This window comes from Dermacentor andersoni, chromosome 1, assembly GCF_023375885.2.
Source record: "Dermacentor andersoni chromosome 1, qqDerAnde1_hic_scaffold, whole genome shotgun sequence".
In the NCBI taxonomy this organism is placed as follows: Eukaryota; Metazoa; Arthropoda; class Arachnida; order Ixodida; family Ixodidae; genus Dermacentor; species Dermacentor andersoni.
In genome coordinates this window covers 313,547,596-313,565,478 of record NC_092814.1, presented here as the reverse complement: position 1 = coordinate 313,565,478, position 17,883 = coordinate 313,547,596, and the positions used below count along the sequence as shown (strand labels likewise).

The 17,883-nt window shown below is 44.6% G+C and overlaps 1 protein-coding gene across 5 annotated transcripts in view; it reads right to left on the bottom strand.

Moving 5' to 3' along the window:
* Positions 1-258: 258 nt before the first annotated feature.
* LOC126547888 (5-phosphohydroxy-L-lysine phospho-lyase) overlaps positions 259-17,883 on the bottom strand; it is a 35,102-nt gene continuing 17,477 nt past the window's right edge. For all 5 annotated transcript variants that reach the window (XM_050195915.3, XM_050195918.2, XM_072285310.1 and 2 more), the window contains 5 exons: positions 16,442-16,542; positions 10,355-10,479; positions 8,345-8,499; positions 3,582-3,671; positions 259-2,567 (listed from right to left, as the gene is read on the bottom strand). In XM_050195915.3, the coding sequence (XP_050051872.1) occupies positions 2,291-2,567; positions 3,582-3,671; positions 8,345-8,499; positions 10,355-10,479; positions 16,442-16,542 (748 nt within the window). In that variant the 3' untranslated portion in view covers positions 259-2,290. The remainder of the gene's footprint in view (positions 2,568-3,581; positions 3,672-8,344; positions 8,500-10,354; positions 10,480-16,441; positions 16,543-17,883) is intronic.

The window sequence follows — 17,883 nt, the reverse complement described above, 5'->3', positions numbered from 1 at the left end:
GCATTGACCTCGCACTGCAACGTTGAAGCTGCACATTATGTTTTGCCTGGAAACGTTGCACTGATTTCCAGTTCACCTGCATCAATGCCGTGGAACCTAATCTGTGAATGCAGCTCCAGTGAGACAATTGCATTTTAAAATTTCTGTTGACGTCACCATGTTTGCCAATGGTTCTTGCAACACAAACACACACAAGAAAAAAAGAAAGAAATGGCCCAATAATTCACAATGACACAATGATCACACTGATGCATGTCATACAGCACTTGACAGAATCATAGGCTCCGTTTATTGCAGGAAGTCATTCTAACATTATATATATGTATAAGGAATGGCATCAAGCCTGCCATTTAGTTTGCATACGTTACAACACATGTAGAAGACACTGTATAAGAGAGCGAAAAATAAACTATGGAAGACTGGAATTATCAGCAAGAAGATAATATACAGAAAGAATCCATCCTCCTTGCCTCACCCAGTAGAGTGGGCCAAGAGCAGGCAGTGAATGATGAGAAAGCTACAAGCATTGTCAACTGCCCTGCTCAAAATATGTGGCAGTGACACATTACTAGGGGTGTGCGAATAGAGATTTTTGAGATCGTATCAAATAGTACCAGAAGCAAATCGAACAGTTTTCAAATAGCTTTCGAATAATTAATAGCCGTTATCACAATAGAAAATTATGTTCACATCCCAGTATCTTTAAGGCTGGCAATTTCGCATCTTTACATGGTGTGCTATGAAGCTTTGTTTATTAAAAGCACAGATGGAGCAGAAGCAAGCAAGTCATGCCTTCGCAGGCACAGGGCTCCTCATCTACCTAAGCGACGTAGCCTGCTCCACTACACAAGGTATGTTTTACGCCTATACTACGTCTGCGAGGGTGAAACATTACGATACTTTTGCTACAATTTTATGTGTATTTGAGTGCAGTTGACATTAGGAAATATTCGAAAAACATCTGCATTTATGAATAGTGACTATTCAATTCTGACTATTCAAGTGACTATTTAAGACTGATTTGAGTTGGTCACTATTCAATTTGTTATTCAAAAGTTTGGAAGATTCACACACCCCTACATGTTACCGAGTCAAATGAAGTCTCGCGAGACCAACACAATGCCACCAGACAGCAGCCGTGAGCTGGAGACATCAGCTGATGAGGACTGTGGAGAATGAAGCTTATCAGTTGCTGCCTCCAGCCTAGGACACTTGCATGTGATAGGAGACACAAAAACCGAGCCAAACACATGAATAGAACACAACACGCAATACTTAGGCTCCAATGAATAAGCATGGCTGAAAGAAAGGACAGGCGATGCCCCTCTTTAAAACAAGATTGATACGTGTGAAATGACAACTGGATACCAGTCAATAAAAATTCCAACTCCAGAGGATGATGTGCATTAAGCACTCTGAAGGAAAACAAATAAGTTAGCAAGGCATTGCGCCAGGTGCACCAAAGAATAAAACAAAGCCACTAGGCCGAAACCTCAAAGGTGGCAGCTAAAACACGACTACTCAAGACTGAGCATCTTCCTTGCACAACCACTTCTAAATACAGCATTAACTTGCACATAACTAGAAAACTTGTTACATAGGCAATATATCAGTATCCTCGCGACCCACTGAAAAAAAAAAAAAAAGTTCTCGTTTTTTTTTGCCACAGTTAAATAACGGCAAGTGGAAGACAACAGGGGCACTTCAATGCAAAATCTTGCACTAGCTTGAAATATTACCAAAAATGTTGACTAAGTGGCAATTCTTGCAAGCAACACCACCTAAACTTCAATCTATGACGTACTTGACTGCCACTCGGAGAGTGGCAGAGGAAGCTGCATATTTGTACTGGCAAAAGCAAAGACATTGCCATGTTACTGACCATGTTGACATAAAAACAACAATGCCTATATATACATTCATAGTCTCTGCGATGGCAGTCTAGGGCGAAGAAATAAATGATAGAAACTTAAGCAAAGTACACAGCAATGATGACAATTTTTTAGAACGATACCACAGAAATGAACTACCACGATATTGTCAAAAATAGCATCTGGTTTAAGTAAACCCTGCTCTCGTTTCTCAAGAAGCAATCTTTTCCTTGTGTGCTAGCCTAGAAACAAAGCTGCGCATCATAGCATGACACAGGGTGGCATGCAAAATAAACTTCCAAATGCACATGTAGAACAGATTACAGACAAGGACACTCGATTTAAAAGTGGCTGTGCAGAAAAAAAAAAAAAAAAAAGCTACTCGTTTCTCTGTCACAAAGGTATTCCCAAGGCAGAGCCTACGAGGAGGACGACACATCTTCCTCGGAGCTCTCCTCAAGCGAGTCGATTGACGAGGCTGTAGAGAGAGACTCCGCGCTGCTGGCAAGTGACCGTGCAACATTGGCAAAGTTGTAGCGCAAGTCCACACACTCATCTTCAATCTTCGTAAGCAGAATGTCAAGCTTCGATACGACAGTGTCCACATTGTCACGGTTGAACACCATGGGTGGCTTGAACTTGAGCACATTGCCGTACTTGCCTTCTGTACTCAGCAGCACGCCATTTTGCTTGAGCCTACAACAAGCCAGGGAGACGAGAGGGGTGTGAAAAACATGTATGCCACAGGTGGAAGAATAATCTGCTTGTGTCACTCGTTACAATACGGGGCCTCGCATAAAGACGGGAAGAAAAAAAAAATCAACACCGAGGCTTTTTACTTCTGAAGGTAAAGATTGTTCGAAAATTGGCGACAGGGGATACCACCAGTAATACTCTAACCTCAATATAGTAAGCACGAACTAATAGCTGGACACAAAAAAGTTAAGCTAAAATGCATCTTGCCCAAATCAGTAACGAATATATGCTTTTACTGAATAGTGGATATAATGAAGGTATTTTTGTGCTAGATGAAACCTCATTATAGTAAAGCTTAAATGTATCTGCGATTGGCACTGGTTTATTTTAAGCGACTAAACTAACCTTAGGGGAATAGGAAAACAAAGACAAGCCAGAATTATACAAATGCACACTGCATAGTACAAATGATATTGAAGGGCATTTACAGAGGCAACATACAAGTTTCTCTTCCATTGCACAAAAATTCTGCTTGCATCGAACTTTTGCAATGCAGTTGTAGCAGCAGGGGCACCTAGCCAGTTACATTTCTTATAATTGCCTGTTGCTGGCTTTTTTTTTACCTGCTACATTATCACCCACCAATCAACTGCTGATGCAAGGTGCAGCAGTGTAGGATGCATTAAATGTGCAACCACCCTAGTCCAATGCCTCTAATTTTTTTTGTCTGTGCACGAGCCAGCATTAAAAAATAAATAATGAATTGAAGTGGTTCTCCAAATGACCTGCAAGAATGTCAAGGAGTTTGCAGCTAGCTACCAAGAGCCACTGGATAAGCAAACAGATTTCTAGTGGGCGAAGTTACTTAAAACTCCCAAGAACAGGAAACTAAGATACTGAAACAGGGGACAGTCATTGAAGTTTGAATACTAAAGAAACCATATTCAACCAAGCATGCTTGCAGATAAGAGAAAAAGAAAGGGGGGTGAGGAAGGCAATCTGGTGAATACACACCTGAGAGAGAGCACACTGGCTTGTTCTCCAGCAGGCTCCCTTGTCTCTCGATCAAGGACTAGTTCCACACCCACAAAAAGTCCACGACCCCTGCAGAGCAACACAGTACCCACCACTGTTGAACAATATCCGCATACTGACGTCCAGGTGAGCAGGCGCAACTGACAGAGCTACAGGTGGTTCCTGCAGACACCAGTCTTAGTAATTTGCTGTTCGACTGGCAATTTCATTGGGATGACTATGTCAGGACTGACTACAGCTCAGTTTTCATACGAAGGCCTGAAAATTATCAATATCTGCCTGATGCTGCGGGTGCTTTTTTTCCCTCTGACATTATTGTAGTGTACTTCATAGTGGCCTTCCATTTGTTTGGGAAGGTTTGATTACCAGTTTTCCTCCAGAAAGCCAAAAGGCCTTCCTGTCTTTATGACAGGCCAGTTCTGTGGGTTTTTGTTTGCTCATCAAGCCCAATATGCATGACAGAGATGGGCGAAAGCATGGACAGTGCATGACACGACTGCAAGTCACTGCTTCCCACGTAGCATGCTTCAACCATGGTCGGTGCCAATGGTAAAATGCAGGGGCTTTTTCACTCTACCATTCAATGTGACCTGCTTCTGGCCAAGGATTCTGGAAAGAAGAGGTCCTTGGCAAGTCCACATGACACAAGCCGCTCTGCCAGCTGTGCAAATGCATGTGGCAAACGGTTGATCCTTGAAACTAACCCACAACATTATCGCGCCTGCTATGAAAAGAAAAGCTAGTCCTGTGACCACCAAGGCTACAAGAAGCGACCAATGTGCATCCACAGAGGATGTCCGAAACAAGAGGCCATGGCAAAATAAAGACAGCAACCACAAGACATGCGAAGGTTGAATGCCAGTGGCAGTTAAACAATCCCTTTGGGTGTTCAACGTAACCGGCAAATCTCAACAAGCGAGATCTTTGGTTCGTTCTGTATTCGCAGAGGCATCAAACTGAGCGAGCTGTATTTTTTCAATTATCTTTATACGCAACGATAACTTTCCCTCTGCGATTGGGGAAATGCATGTACGTTGCCGACCACAAAGCAAAGTTGCAGAGTGCGAACTCCAGAGTTATAGGCAGAAAACTCTGAACTGAATTTGCAGTGTCGAGCAGTCAATGCTGCATGGAACATAACGGCGCTTCATTCCGACGACGCGATTACTCGCATTCAGCCTGCACAATGTGCAAATGCAAAACACCTCCACATCATTGACTATCATGAAACTTAAGTAGACATTTCACAGAAGGACAATGAGTAAAAGTCTAGACAAAATATCCGTGTTGCTGGTGCTGTAAAGAAACAGCAAAATAGATCTGTCTCTGCAAATGCCTTTTTTCAGACTGCCCGATTATTTCAAGTGATTTTGTGGCCCTTCCATGTCTGAAGAAATGAGAATGGTGGCATTGGCACTATATTTGCGGTGACAAGTTTTTTTTAATGGCAACACAAATTGTACCAAACAAGCTTTGACAGGCAAAGCTTTGATATTACACCAATACAAAAGGAATGCTTGTGGTTTCTAGATGCGTCATCGATGAAAATGATGAAAGCACTGCTTCAACAGCTGGTGGAGAGCAGTTGTGGAATATGCGAGAAATTAATGTTTACCAGGATATGCTTATTTTAAGTGGGATTTTTTTCTAAGTTACGTTAACGAACCAAAGCATTTTTTTAAATGTTAGGTTAATTAATGAAACTGAGTAATATAGACTTGCCGAATTACTCTAACACTACATAGGGGCTAGTGGCAGTGCTATGACAATGCATAATGAAGACCGAAATTACGGACACATTACAGTGTGCCGTTCAATATTTCGGACTGCACCAGCAGAACTGTGAGAATTCTGGTGCCAATACGGGCAGAAAGAGCAATCATTGCGGGGTTTTTTTTTTTTTTTTTGGCCAATGCCTCCTTGAAACCAAAAGGACGTTTCTGGCCTAGTCCATTGCCTATTGAGTTAAACCTCGATATAACGAAGTAGATATAATCGGCAATTCTCTTCGTTATATCATATTTCGTATTGCAATTCTACCTTTTAAGCAAATAAGTACAGTCGCCGATCAATTTTTCTTGCATGAAAAGGGGCCGTAAAATTTTCTGAATTATCGGGCAATCAAAAAAAGCAAATTTGAATTAGAAAGCAATATTGATGGATTTGGGAGTCAGCAACGCATGATACGGTTCCATGCCAACGTCAACGATACCTTCACGTAGGTGGTACAAATTCAGCGCAGCCAGCCGTGCTTTCCCATGCACTCCACCCCCGCGACTGATAGCGTCGCCCGCACTGGGACAACACTATCGTGAAAAGCGCCGGCAGCGGGCAACAGATGCTTCGTCTGTCTCTCGCTGTAACGGATCACCGAAACTAGAGATTACGCAACCTTCGATACTAAAGGCGCGAGAGGACAGCTTACACGACATGCCACGCTATCTCGGCACGTCCACTCTTTGCACAGGCGGCAGATTACCTGTAATGCAGGGTGCATGGCTGCCTATGCACTCAGCCGCGCTTCCAGCCATGCGCAGCTATGGCAGAGATGTGCGCCAGAAATCGCGACGAGCGCCGACTAATCCACCCCCCTCCCACTCCATGCACACGCTTGTGATTGCGCTACCGCGAGCTGGCTCCCCTCCCCCTCTTTCCCTTTGTTCGCGCAGGGAGGTGGCACTCATGCGTAAAGCCACCATCTTTCTTTCTCACCCTCACACACTATCGCCTTAAGCACAAAGTGTGCGGGGCGCGATAGGATCTTATCGCACTTGGAATTTATAAGGAACATGATGCAGCTTCACTTCGGTGGTCACTCTTGGCGTGCCGCGTGCGATTTGAGAGTTGCATTTGCAAGCAGTTGCTTGCAACTCATTCATTGGACTATCTGTGTCCGCGGAAGTTTCCATTTATTGCCTTGGCATTCCTTTGCTATGGAAGCGAAATTTCGTTATATTGAAATCGCACACAAACCTACTTCGTTATATCGAGGTTTATACTGTAGTTGCCAGCTAAGCCAATAGGCCATGCCAAGCCAACCTGTTGTTTGCAAGTCGGGACATGTGCGTGCATGCTCTACACACATTGCACTTTTGCAATTTATTACGTTGTCGTTAAGCAATAAATGTTCAAACGGTATCAGCCGACACTGTTGTCTCCTGTTACAAATTTTAGTCTTTCAGGATCATCAGCCAGGTCCATGCTTGCAATTTGTGTCGACAGAAGCCACAGTGAAGCGAGAGAAGCGCCGCACAATGGACATCGTGTACCTGCGATCATTCTGCTAGTGACAAGTGGTCCACCTATGTTCGAGTTGCCAAGAGATGCAAATTTGGCGCAAGCTGCGACTGTACCTTCCCCTGTCTATCACGAAGGCATGACATTGGCCGAAGTGCAGATTGACATGGTCGGATGTAAACAAGCACATACTGCACTGCATTCACACGCTTTCCCGGTCACTTGCGCATGAAAACATTTTTTCCCCCAGGGAAATATATATATATTCAGACACGAATATACAGTGTTTTGTGCAATCTTTGCAGAATCAGAATAATTGGTCGGCTACTGTACACAGACCTCTGTTAATTTGACTGCGGTTAATTCGATCCTGACTGAAGGTCCCAGCCGGCGCCCATGTATTTCGAAGAGTCCAAACGTTTGGTATTTCAATCCTAAAATTGTCCTTCGCCGGATAATTTGCACTTTAACAGGCAACAATATGTGCCTGACCCCTATGTAGTCCCAATAGCGGCCCCTTATGTGCAGCGTCTGTCTTGGCAAAGCTTGAGGGACAGTGAATGCGCTGAATACCCATCAAAAATGTCCCATCGAAAACACCAATTTCCGACCTGCCCTTGGAAGGTTTTCAAGCAATAACCACAGCTCACAATATTCAATTATGATATGTACCGAATGCCAACTTGCCATCTCCCCTCTGCTGCCCCCCCCCCCTCCACCCAAAAGCAAATTGGGCAGAAAATTGCCTGTGCTGTTCAATCAGACACAAAACCGTTTTCGTGGTATTCGTATGCTTTGCCACATAGCATGAGCATATTGTGCAGAAGCTGAATTTAGGAAACCAGGTGCCATGGTGCAAAACATTTTAGACCCTTGCCCAAGTTTTCTTGCTAAAAAAAATCAGTTGCGCATTTGATTTATGCTTTGCTTAGGCGCTTTAATGTCATATCTACATTAGTTTTCTACTGGACACACAAAGTTGGAGCACGGCTGATTTGAGGGAGTGTTAAAGTCGGGCAAATGCTGCTGAATTCAGCAATGTGTTTTGGCATTTCCTCTGCATCTTGCTTAATTCGACCCCCTGGATAATATGATTAAATTTGTTAGCTCCGACAGGGTAGACTTAATGGAAGTCAACGGTGCAGACTTTTTCCTTGGGTTCCATAACTGCACCCTCACCTTATCATATAATGACCATGTTGTAATCGAAGAAATACTCGAACTAGACAAAGTAGGGGCAGCAGGTTTCGGAGAAGTACACTGCGGTCCACTGTTTACGGGAACACACGAGTGTAGGGTACTTGCAAATTTTTCCAAGTGGCAAGTGTACAGTCACCCGGCTTTGCACCGGATAACTTATGGCTAGTGGCACTAGCACACTTTTGCAATGCGCAATGACAATGCGCAATGTTCAGCCAGTAATAGCAGGTAGAGTGCCAGCAAACTCAAAGATGCACATTATGGAGTTAGACCTTTGACTTTGGTCACTCAACATGGCCACTCACCGGACATCACCAATGAGAGGATGCCTCTGTTGAAGCTCTCGCAGCGAGGCCAGGAGGTAGGCACCCACTTCCTTGGCATGTTGCTGCAGCTTCTCATTTTCAATGACGTCCAACACTGCAGAAGCCACTGCCACGGACACTGGATTACCACCATACTGGACATGGGAAAAAAAAAAATATGCGCCATGTAAAGAAATATACCGATGCAAGCATGTAGCCGTAGCTTTCTCGAGAGTGACCATGACCACTGAATGTTCACAGCCGCCATCTTTGCAAATACCATGCGGTGGCTCCTAATTCTAAACGATGTTCACAGGAGCACAACGGTCTTATTTTTGTGTGTGTAGCTTCGAGTGCCTCATCACAAGACTAGCTTTGGATTTACATGGCAGGCTCAAAAATATCACGTAGCAGAACGCTGACACCCTGGCTACAGACTCATTTCCACAGATGGCAAATGAACGCGGATGGAAAGAAAAAGGGGGGATTAGGCTTATCGATGACAATTGTACTTATTACCATCGTCATCAATTCACGCCCCAGCAATAGGTCCCTCAGATCTTAGACTATGCTTTTGTGGAAAGCATGCAACCGAAAAGATTAAAGGAGCCGGAAGCACGTCATGGCTGGCATATTTCCCCGTTTTTATATTTGCGAATGGCGTGGCCAATGTGACGCAGCCACGCATTTGGCACGTCGAGCAACATGTCAGTTGCAGAGGTCTTTGTTGTCTCAGTGCCCCATTCTGTGTGTTGTGGGATGTTTCTGCCGCAGCGGCGGCCAGACCTACATCCACGGTGGTGCTTTCAGCCAATGAGCATTGCATATGCAGCATCTAGGACAGTCCAGGACTGTGAAGGACGGATAATCGAAGAGGCCCACTGTGCGCGGGCCACCATGTCTTTGTCGCATGGCATACGGGGGACTAGCGTACCTGAGGAGAATGATCGCGTTCCTGATCAGGTACAGACCTCAGATCTGTGAACAACACAAGAGCTGGAGATACCATTTGTGTCTTGTACAAGCACACTCGCATTATCAGCAAGATTATTCACCATGAACTTAATTGAACGCACTGTTAGCATAGCGTGCATGCGGCACGTAGTCTCACTGGTAAGGCCAGTGAGCCCGTGGAAGACACAAATGGTATTGTCGGGAATTGAGGGGTCGCAGCAGAGCACCACAAGATGACGAGCATAGCAGGCTTCTAGGACAGCAACGCATGCCCTGCTTACGCCTCAAGCATGCGCCGCCGAACTTTATTTTCGCCATCTTTCGCAGTTGGTACCAAGGCGCTGACCTTAGCGTCCCCGCGTGGCGTCGTCGGTGGGCGCTATGGTGTACCCGTGCCCCATGCTCATGGACTGTTAACAGATCCGAGGTCTGTATATGAAGCATGGACTTTGTAGAGTATGTAAGTGTCAACAGCTGCGCCATGGCCTGTGGTGCCATCACAGACGATGACATCATTGCCCAAGTAGTCAGCAATGACAACGCAGTGGAAGACGACGATGATGAGGATGAAGAGGAAACCAGTGCGGTCTCTTACTACAGGTGATGGACTGAATCGCGCATGGTTGTTCTTCAGTGTTGAAGAAGATGAGGAAGATAAGCTTACACCAATCACTTTCAGAGAAAAAAAAAAAAGCAGAAATCGATAACAGATTTCTTTTGTAAATAAAGGCGATGCTTCCAGAGGTGCTGCCATTCCTCTCGTCATCAAATATAGCCTTCTTTTTATCACTTACATTAGCTCAAATTTCGTTTAATTCGAATTCGGCGGGTGTCCCCATGAAACCTGAATAAACAAGTTTTTGCTGTATCCAGCAAGAGTTTCAAGCAGTCAAGGAGCAAGGTCAAGATAACCAAAAGAGGTACCTGGAGATAACGTGTGTGCAGTAATCTAGACTGAGCCTTTATAAAGGCCCTACAACTGATGCCAAGGGACGTAAGTAGAAATGACAATGTCACACAAAAGCCATAGTACAGATGGGCCCCTGACAAACTTACTGTGTTGAAGTACTCAGCACCTTGAGCTTCAAATCTGCTTGCGACTTCTTTTGTAGTCACCACCATGGCAATTGGGTGGCCATTGCCAATTGGTTTGCCCAGGGTTACAATGTCGGGGCAGATGTCTGCAACAAACAAAATAAAAATTATTCAAGGGTCCGAGACTGCTCAAGCGTGGCATAATGCTTTAACGTCCTCATTCCGACCAGTCACAAAGGAAGCAGACAAAAGTTCACACAGGTGCTACTTGGTCAACTGATTGGAACAATACAGGGGTGGGACTGCCCAAAGTCATCCTAGAGCAGGTTAGAGCAGATAAAATTCCATTTTGAAGCAGTCTCGAGTAGGCCAATCCTGAATTTTAGTGTAATAATGGAATATGGAAGTGTACTTCAAAACCACGACGAAACACAGAATTAACCAACACAAGCACTGCACTGCAACTGTGTTAAGCAACGTCTTAATAAGCCAAATTTCTAAGCAGATCACCCCAATACTAAAACAGTCTAGTGCATGCAAATTTTGGCAATGGTGTGCAGATTTTTAATTCGTGGCAGCAATGGCAAAAACATGCACTCTGCAATAGCAAGTCCAAAATTTCGGAAAGTAATCGGGACATCTTTTTATAAATACATTTTTCTTCAATATTTCGACAGTGCCTGAGAATGGCTTCACCAACAGACTGCAAGGAGAAGCCAGTGTTATGAACTACTGTGGTTTACTGAAAGCCATTTCACCATAATAGAAATAGTTTCACCTTGCCGCAAGTGAATCGGAACGCGGGACGGCAGAAGCGCACTTTGTAGCTATAGCGTACTAGAACATAGAAGGGTGTGTTGAGTTGTTGGTGGCACGGCGCCTGCTTTCCTGTGAAGCCGAAAACGGCAGTGACAACGATCGAACTATATATTCCCGTGCCGATGCTCACGATGATTGCGGAAAATGTTCTCAAATTATGCACTCCAGTGAACGCGGTAATATCATTTCTGGGTCCCCACATGCCACCGCAGACCCAGAGAGCCGCAATCGGCCCTAGGGCGGTATATTTCAATCTGTTTTTATTCACAATAAGCCCTTCATGACTGGTCAAAAATGGCAGGGGCCTCTCCCATATGGGCACAAAAACAGATGAATGGTTTTATGTTACACCGGCCCTGGGGACAGAGACTCCCACCTGCTGAACCCGCTCATAGCACACCTCCCTAATACAGGATTCTTTCGCATTGCACGAAATCAAAGTTTCGGCCAGCACTTCCATTTCCATAATGCAACTACTGCTACACATTCGTATGCAAGCAGATGTACATCATCATCATCATCCTATTTTATGTCCACTGCAGGACGAAGGCCTCTCCCTGCGATTTCTAATTACCCTTGTCCTGCACCAACCGATTCCAACTAGTGCCTGCAAATTTCCCGATTTCATCGCCCCACCTGGTCTTCTGCTGCCTTCAACTGCTTCCCTTCTCTTGGCACCCACTCTGTAACCCTAATGGTCCACCAATTATCTAACCTATGCATTGCACGACCTGCCCAGCTCCATCTTTTTACCTTAATGTCAATTAGAATATTGGCTATACCCATTTGCCCTCCGATCCAAACCGCTCTCTTTCTCTCCTTTAACTCTTCCGTTACTGCGAGAAAGTTGTTCTTTATAGGTCTCAGAAAAAAACGATTTACCGCTACAAATAATATTCCTGCACCCATTGCAACATAGCATATTTTACATAATGAAATGCTCTTTCCAAAAACATACGTTGCCAAAAAAAATAAAAAAATTAGGCAAAACACAAATTCTAGAAAGCACCATTTTTGCTGCCAGTTGATTAAAAAAAACATGATATCTACAAAAACATTAATATCAAAGGAAATTCAGAATATAAATCTCAAAGGTAAATAACCCAGGAATAGAGTATGAAAAAAATAAATGCTCAGTACACAGCCGTTCTTTGGATACAATAAAGAAACTAAGACCAGTTCTTTGCTCATGCCATGCGTTGAAGCAGTTCCTGGATTTTGTGAAGCATAGATGCACTCTGCACTTTTCCCACAAAACGACTGGTTTCTGTTCAACTTCGCCGTCCTCATAACACATTCTGCAGTTCCGCCTTTTTGGCATTTTCTGAGGATGGTCCAATGAAAAGTCCAAGGAACGTACTTCCCCAGTTCATCTAGAGTCATGCACCTCTTCCAGGACCGATCACTCTCAGCGTAGCTGGGCAACTACAAGATTATGCATCCAAGCATATCTGTTAGCATTTTTGCAGATTGCCTTTATCACCTCTGCAGAGAAGAAGAGTAGAAAGAAATCCCATGCCATTGTAAACAGTCTTGCGCTGATCTGTAGTGCTGGGCCGAGATGTGCTACAGGCAGGCTTCTTGGCGTGAACGGAAGTTTTTTTTTTGCTGCCGATGGCAGCAATTCATAACCAAGTGAAGTATGAACCCTGAAGATAACCAGTAGAGCTCTCAGGTCGTACAAAAAGATCGGCAGATAAGCGTGCACAAGGAAGGAGACCGCTTAAGGCCGTAAAGGAAACTTGCTGATGAACAGCAGCGGACGTTGCATGCCGACTCAAAGCATCGTCACCGTCAGAACTTGAATTTGCTTTGCCGTCATCTTTGGAATCATAATTAGAGTCCTCATCACTAAATTGAAATGCGGGTGCAGCATAGTTTTGAAGACTGTACTTTTCTTCGCAACACCGGGACAACGCCAAGGGAACAACTTTCAATAACTGCGCAGTGATACCGGCAGCACCCGCTTCCAGGATTTTACGAGAGAAGCGTTACGGAAACTCGTGGAAACTGGTTGAAAATGCCAGATCCACATGCTGGACATGCGGTGGACCTTCAGAAATACACTTTGGTGGAATAAAACGACTCGGAGGCCAAACCAAAGCTCACTAGTGAACAGCTGGCGTCATTTTCGGTCAATTATCACCACTCAGCACTGTCGGATGGCAAAGCCGGCGATATAATTCTTGACTTGCTGGGAGTCACTTGATTACAAAATTTTGATGCCAGTGCGGCGTAATCATGAGCAGCATGTTTTTTTCTCTCAAGTATCGCAGAAGGTGATAGCCACGCCTTTTTTCATTACAACATGCGCAACATTAGTTCGTAAAAAGATCCGTGAAAAATCGCAGTGTAGCCAGAGCGCAAAAATTTCAACCGATTATGAAAGTGCAGTGCCTGTACTAACTACTGGATGGCCTTAAGTGGATAAGAAACAGCTCCAATAAGTCCAAATAGGCAATCTAAAGCATCGATCACCGGTGATCGATTCGAATAGGCGTGGTAAAATGTAATGCCTAGCATTCTTTATTCCATCGCTCTTTGCGCGGCCCTTAACTTGTTCTCAAGCTTCTTCGTCAATCTCCAAGTTTCTGCCCCATATGTCAGCGCCAGTAAAATGCACCGATTGTACACCTTTCTTTTCAATGATAATGGTAAGCTTCTAGTCAGGAGCTGACAATGCCTGCCGTATGCGCTCCAACCTATTTTTATTCTGTAAATTTCCTTCTCATAATCAGGGTTCCCTGCGAGTAATTGACATAGGTAAACATACTCCTTCATAGACTCTAGAGGCTCACTGGTGATCCTGAACTCATGTTCCCTTGCCTGGCTATTCATCATAATCTTTGTCTTCTGCATATTAATCTTCAACCCCACTCTTACACTCTCTGTTAAGGTCCTCAATCATTTGCTGTAACTCATCTCTAGTGTTGCTTAACAGTACAATGTCATCTGCAAACCAAAGGTTGCCGAGATATTCGCCGTTGATCCTTACTCCTAAGCCTTCCCAGTTTAATGCACAGATGTACAGTCATGGACATATGAAATGTAAATAAGAAATCGCAAAGAACACTTTTCTTAAGTAATAACTCACTAGCGTGATCTCGCACCGCTACTTATGTGTTGACAAAGGTGCCATAGGGCTCACACTAAGCTTGAAGGCAAAATTACGCCGACATTACATATTGGCGAAAACAGATAGGAAAGAATGCTTTCTAGTTAGTCCCAACATGTTTAACTACCTTATAGCCATATACGTTATCATTATCTTTATAGGTATGGGTTTATGAGGCAGTTTCACTCTACACAGGAAATAATCACATGAAGGCACTATCAGCATAAATTCAAACACAAACCATTCTCAGACTAACTACTCCAATGCGTTAATTATTTTGTTCCCAGTTTATGTGAAACTGAAAACAGTTGTAACAGTGGCTTCATTCAAACTTTAAAATGTACACGTGGTACTGTTCCATGCTTAGAAACTGGCTACTAGTCAACGTCCAGTTTTTCAGACTCCCTAGGGGCCGCAAAAACATCGGAAAAAATGAATGCATGCGCTTTACTGCCCCAAAAGCTCAAGTCATCGCAGGCACATTCGAAATCGCTAACAGCGGTGAATTGTTTCAATGAAAAACACACCACCTAACAGCAAGAAGCTTGGTAGCGAACGTCCGAGTAGCTAGGCCTAACATTGCTGCGGTGGTGGCTACTGCTGCCAGTGGATCCCAGTGTGAGAGCACTGGTTCGAGGTGGCAAGATAATCAAAATGACAGTGGCTTCGATTAATGCTGTTTCAGACCTCCAGTCATGGCAAAAACTGGAAAAATCTGACTGTGAAAAATTTTGCATCTGAAATTCCAGACGTTCTTATACATCGACCTTATGGGGTATGTGGCAGTTTTGCGAAGGCGTCCCAATAATTGGGCATGTCAGAAGAAAAAAAAATCAGTCATCGACTGTTTTTACACATAAACGGTGTTCGTTATGGCACGCGGTTCCATTTATGCCAACGGTACAAGGACAAAAGCGGTGACCACAGTGGGAACAAGACAACGAAACACTGGACGCGAGGGAAAAACAGCTAAATAAGCTTCTAGTTCACTCGGAGTGCCCTCTGCCTACTTTTCATTGTTTTGCACCTCAGTTAGGGAGCCCCATGCTGCTCGGCCCATTCAACCATATTCTGGTAAATACAGCTGCCCTGGCCGTTCTCACAGCAGTGACAACCGCCGGGAGTAGCCGCACATGCACCGCCCACTTGCTGGAAGTGCCAAAAAGCCCAGTGTTATAAGCGAAAAAATTATGAGAAACTGTGCAGGAGGAGCCGTCGCACAGTATGTGGAATGCGAGCGGCCGCGCTTTTTTTTTTTTGAGAACGAGTCCGCTCGCTGTTTGCGGCCACTGCCTCAGCTCACATGCTGAAGCAGTTCTGGCAGTGTGGCGCAATTTCGGTCACTTTCTGTTTAGCGCAGGAATCGCCGTTTGTATCAAAATGGTGCAATTAGCACAGGAGTCCTAACCCCTGAGAATAGCGTAGTATGCACACCAAGTAGATATTAGCAACAACTTCACCTCAATTTAAAAAAGAAACAGAAAATGGGGTCTATGAGGGATGCTGGGTTAATTTTGACTGCCTGGGAATGTCTACTAAATTACAGCCGCACAAGTGCTATTACAAAGGTGCAAAAATGTTCTCTTTTGGAGAACTAAGGTGCCTTGCAAGAGAAAAAAGGGTACAGATGTACCAGCAAAACATGCACCTTCCTCAAAAAAAAGAAAGGAAATTTTACAATGACCGATAACCAGTACAGATAGGGACTCTCCGTAGTAAACTAAAGGGCATTTAGCAGTACTCCAGGAAGCTTTGAAATTCCTCACGTTTCAAGAAAATGTAGCACAGCCACCACGACAGCAGGGAAACGAGAGCTCAAGCCTATGCAATGAGCTATTTTTTCATAAAGGGGAAAACCAGCCTAATACCTTGCCCCCAATGGAAGTTGCCACCAGAACAGTGACGGATCTGCCACAAAAAATTTTGGTTTTTTGCTCACTGTTAGTGCATGCTCAAAAATAATATCGAAAAGAAAAATTATGCAGCCCGAGAATCATCAAAGGAAATTTCAAAGTTTGTGGCAGCATTCAAGCGAAGTGAAGAGTTAAGGCACAGTCACGCAGCGACAAATAAATACCACCAGGCAAACATAGAAAAAAAAGAAAGAAAAAAAAAAGACACTCCCGTTAGAGCTGCCATGAAGCTGCAGCTGCATGGATGAAAGGAATGCTAACCTTCCCCCTGAAGCTGGAAGCCCCACATGTGCTCTCCAACACGCCCGAATCCAGTTTGGACTTCATCAGCGATGCAGACGCCACCGGCTTCTCGAACATACCTAGAGGCAAGGAAAGGAAAATTAAGGTTATCTCACAGAAGACCACGTAAAAGAGCAGAATACAGTCCACACCCAGCTTCACACCGAACGTGTGCATTTTGTCACTCTGTGGCTTCATTGCCATAGCAATCATATTGACACGCCAGGCGAATTTTGGCCATGGTCGTCGCCATGACGTTTAATATAAATTCCAAGTGCGATAACAGTGTGCCCTGCATGCTGTAGGTGCGAGGGGAAGGATGTGAGGGTGAGCCAAGAAGTATGGCGGCTTGATGCATGCTCATTATTGGAGGTCACATGATCAAGCGCTTGTCACTCTCATCACTGTCACAGTCGGTGACAGTGACCGACTGCGATTGTATGTCTGTGCTCCTTTCTCTATCGCTACTTTGTTATCACTTTACCTCCCCCTCCCCTCTTTCCCCAGCGTAGGGTAGCAAACCGGATCTTCCCCTCTGGTTAACCTCCCTGCCTTACCCCTTTCCTCTGTCTCTCTCTCCTCCTCTAGACTGGCCCTTGGCTATGCAATGGCTGCCTGCACAGCTGAGTACGTATGCGGTCTGCACGCTGTAGCTAGGAGGTAATCTGTGGAGAGTGCAAAGGCAAAGGGCGAGCAGAGATTGCTGGTGGCTTTATGTGCACGATCTTTCACATGCCTTGTGTTGGGGGTCGTGTAATCTCGTGTTTCAGAAGCACATTGAAGCAAGAAGCAGCCCGAAGCGTTCACGGTCATCGAACGAGATCTGTGCACGTTTGCTTATGCATGCGCGACACCAGGCTTGTTAATTAGCAAGTAAATTATTGGTGCTACTTATATGGCCAATATAACTAATATTCTTACTGTGCATAATTGTCTAATACAGTACAACCTCATTCATATGTTCTGCAAAAGAAAAACACGAGAAAAATATACTAACTCACGAAAGTACTAAGTCACTAAATAAATGTGGCAGACTAAATTGTAGTTGACATTATGTTTTAAAGTGACAGGCTGCGCAAATCATTGTGGCCCAAGATGCCAATGCGCACCGAGCTGGTGGGGCCGAAGAGGCCAGATACGCACTGTCGTTTTCCTATTGTGTTACGTTTTAAATGGTGCCAGGAGACAAACAAAATTGAGCTGGTGGGCAACGCCCGGATATGATGCAGCCAGAGCGAAACACGATGCAGCAACAAGGAACAGCGGCACAGTTGGGTTATCGCCTAGATTCTTATCGCAGTAGGTTTGGTGGCCATAGCAGTGAATTTGAGATGCGATCCAAGAGATTTGCTGGTATTGGAAGAGGAAACGGTGCAGGAAAACTTTCCCGACAGATGCCTACTGCTCTCATTCAAGCGTGC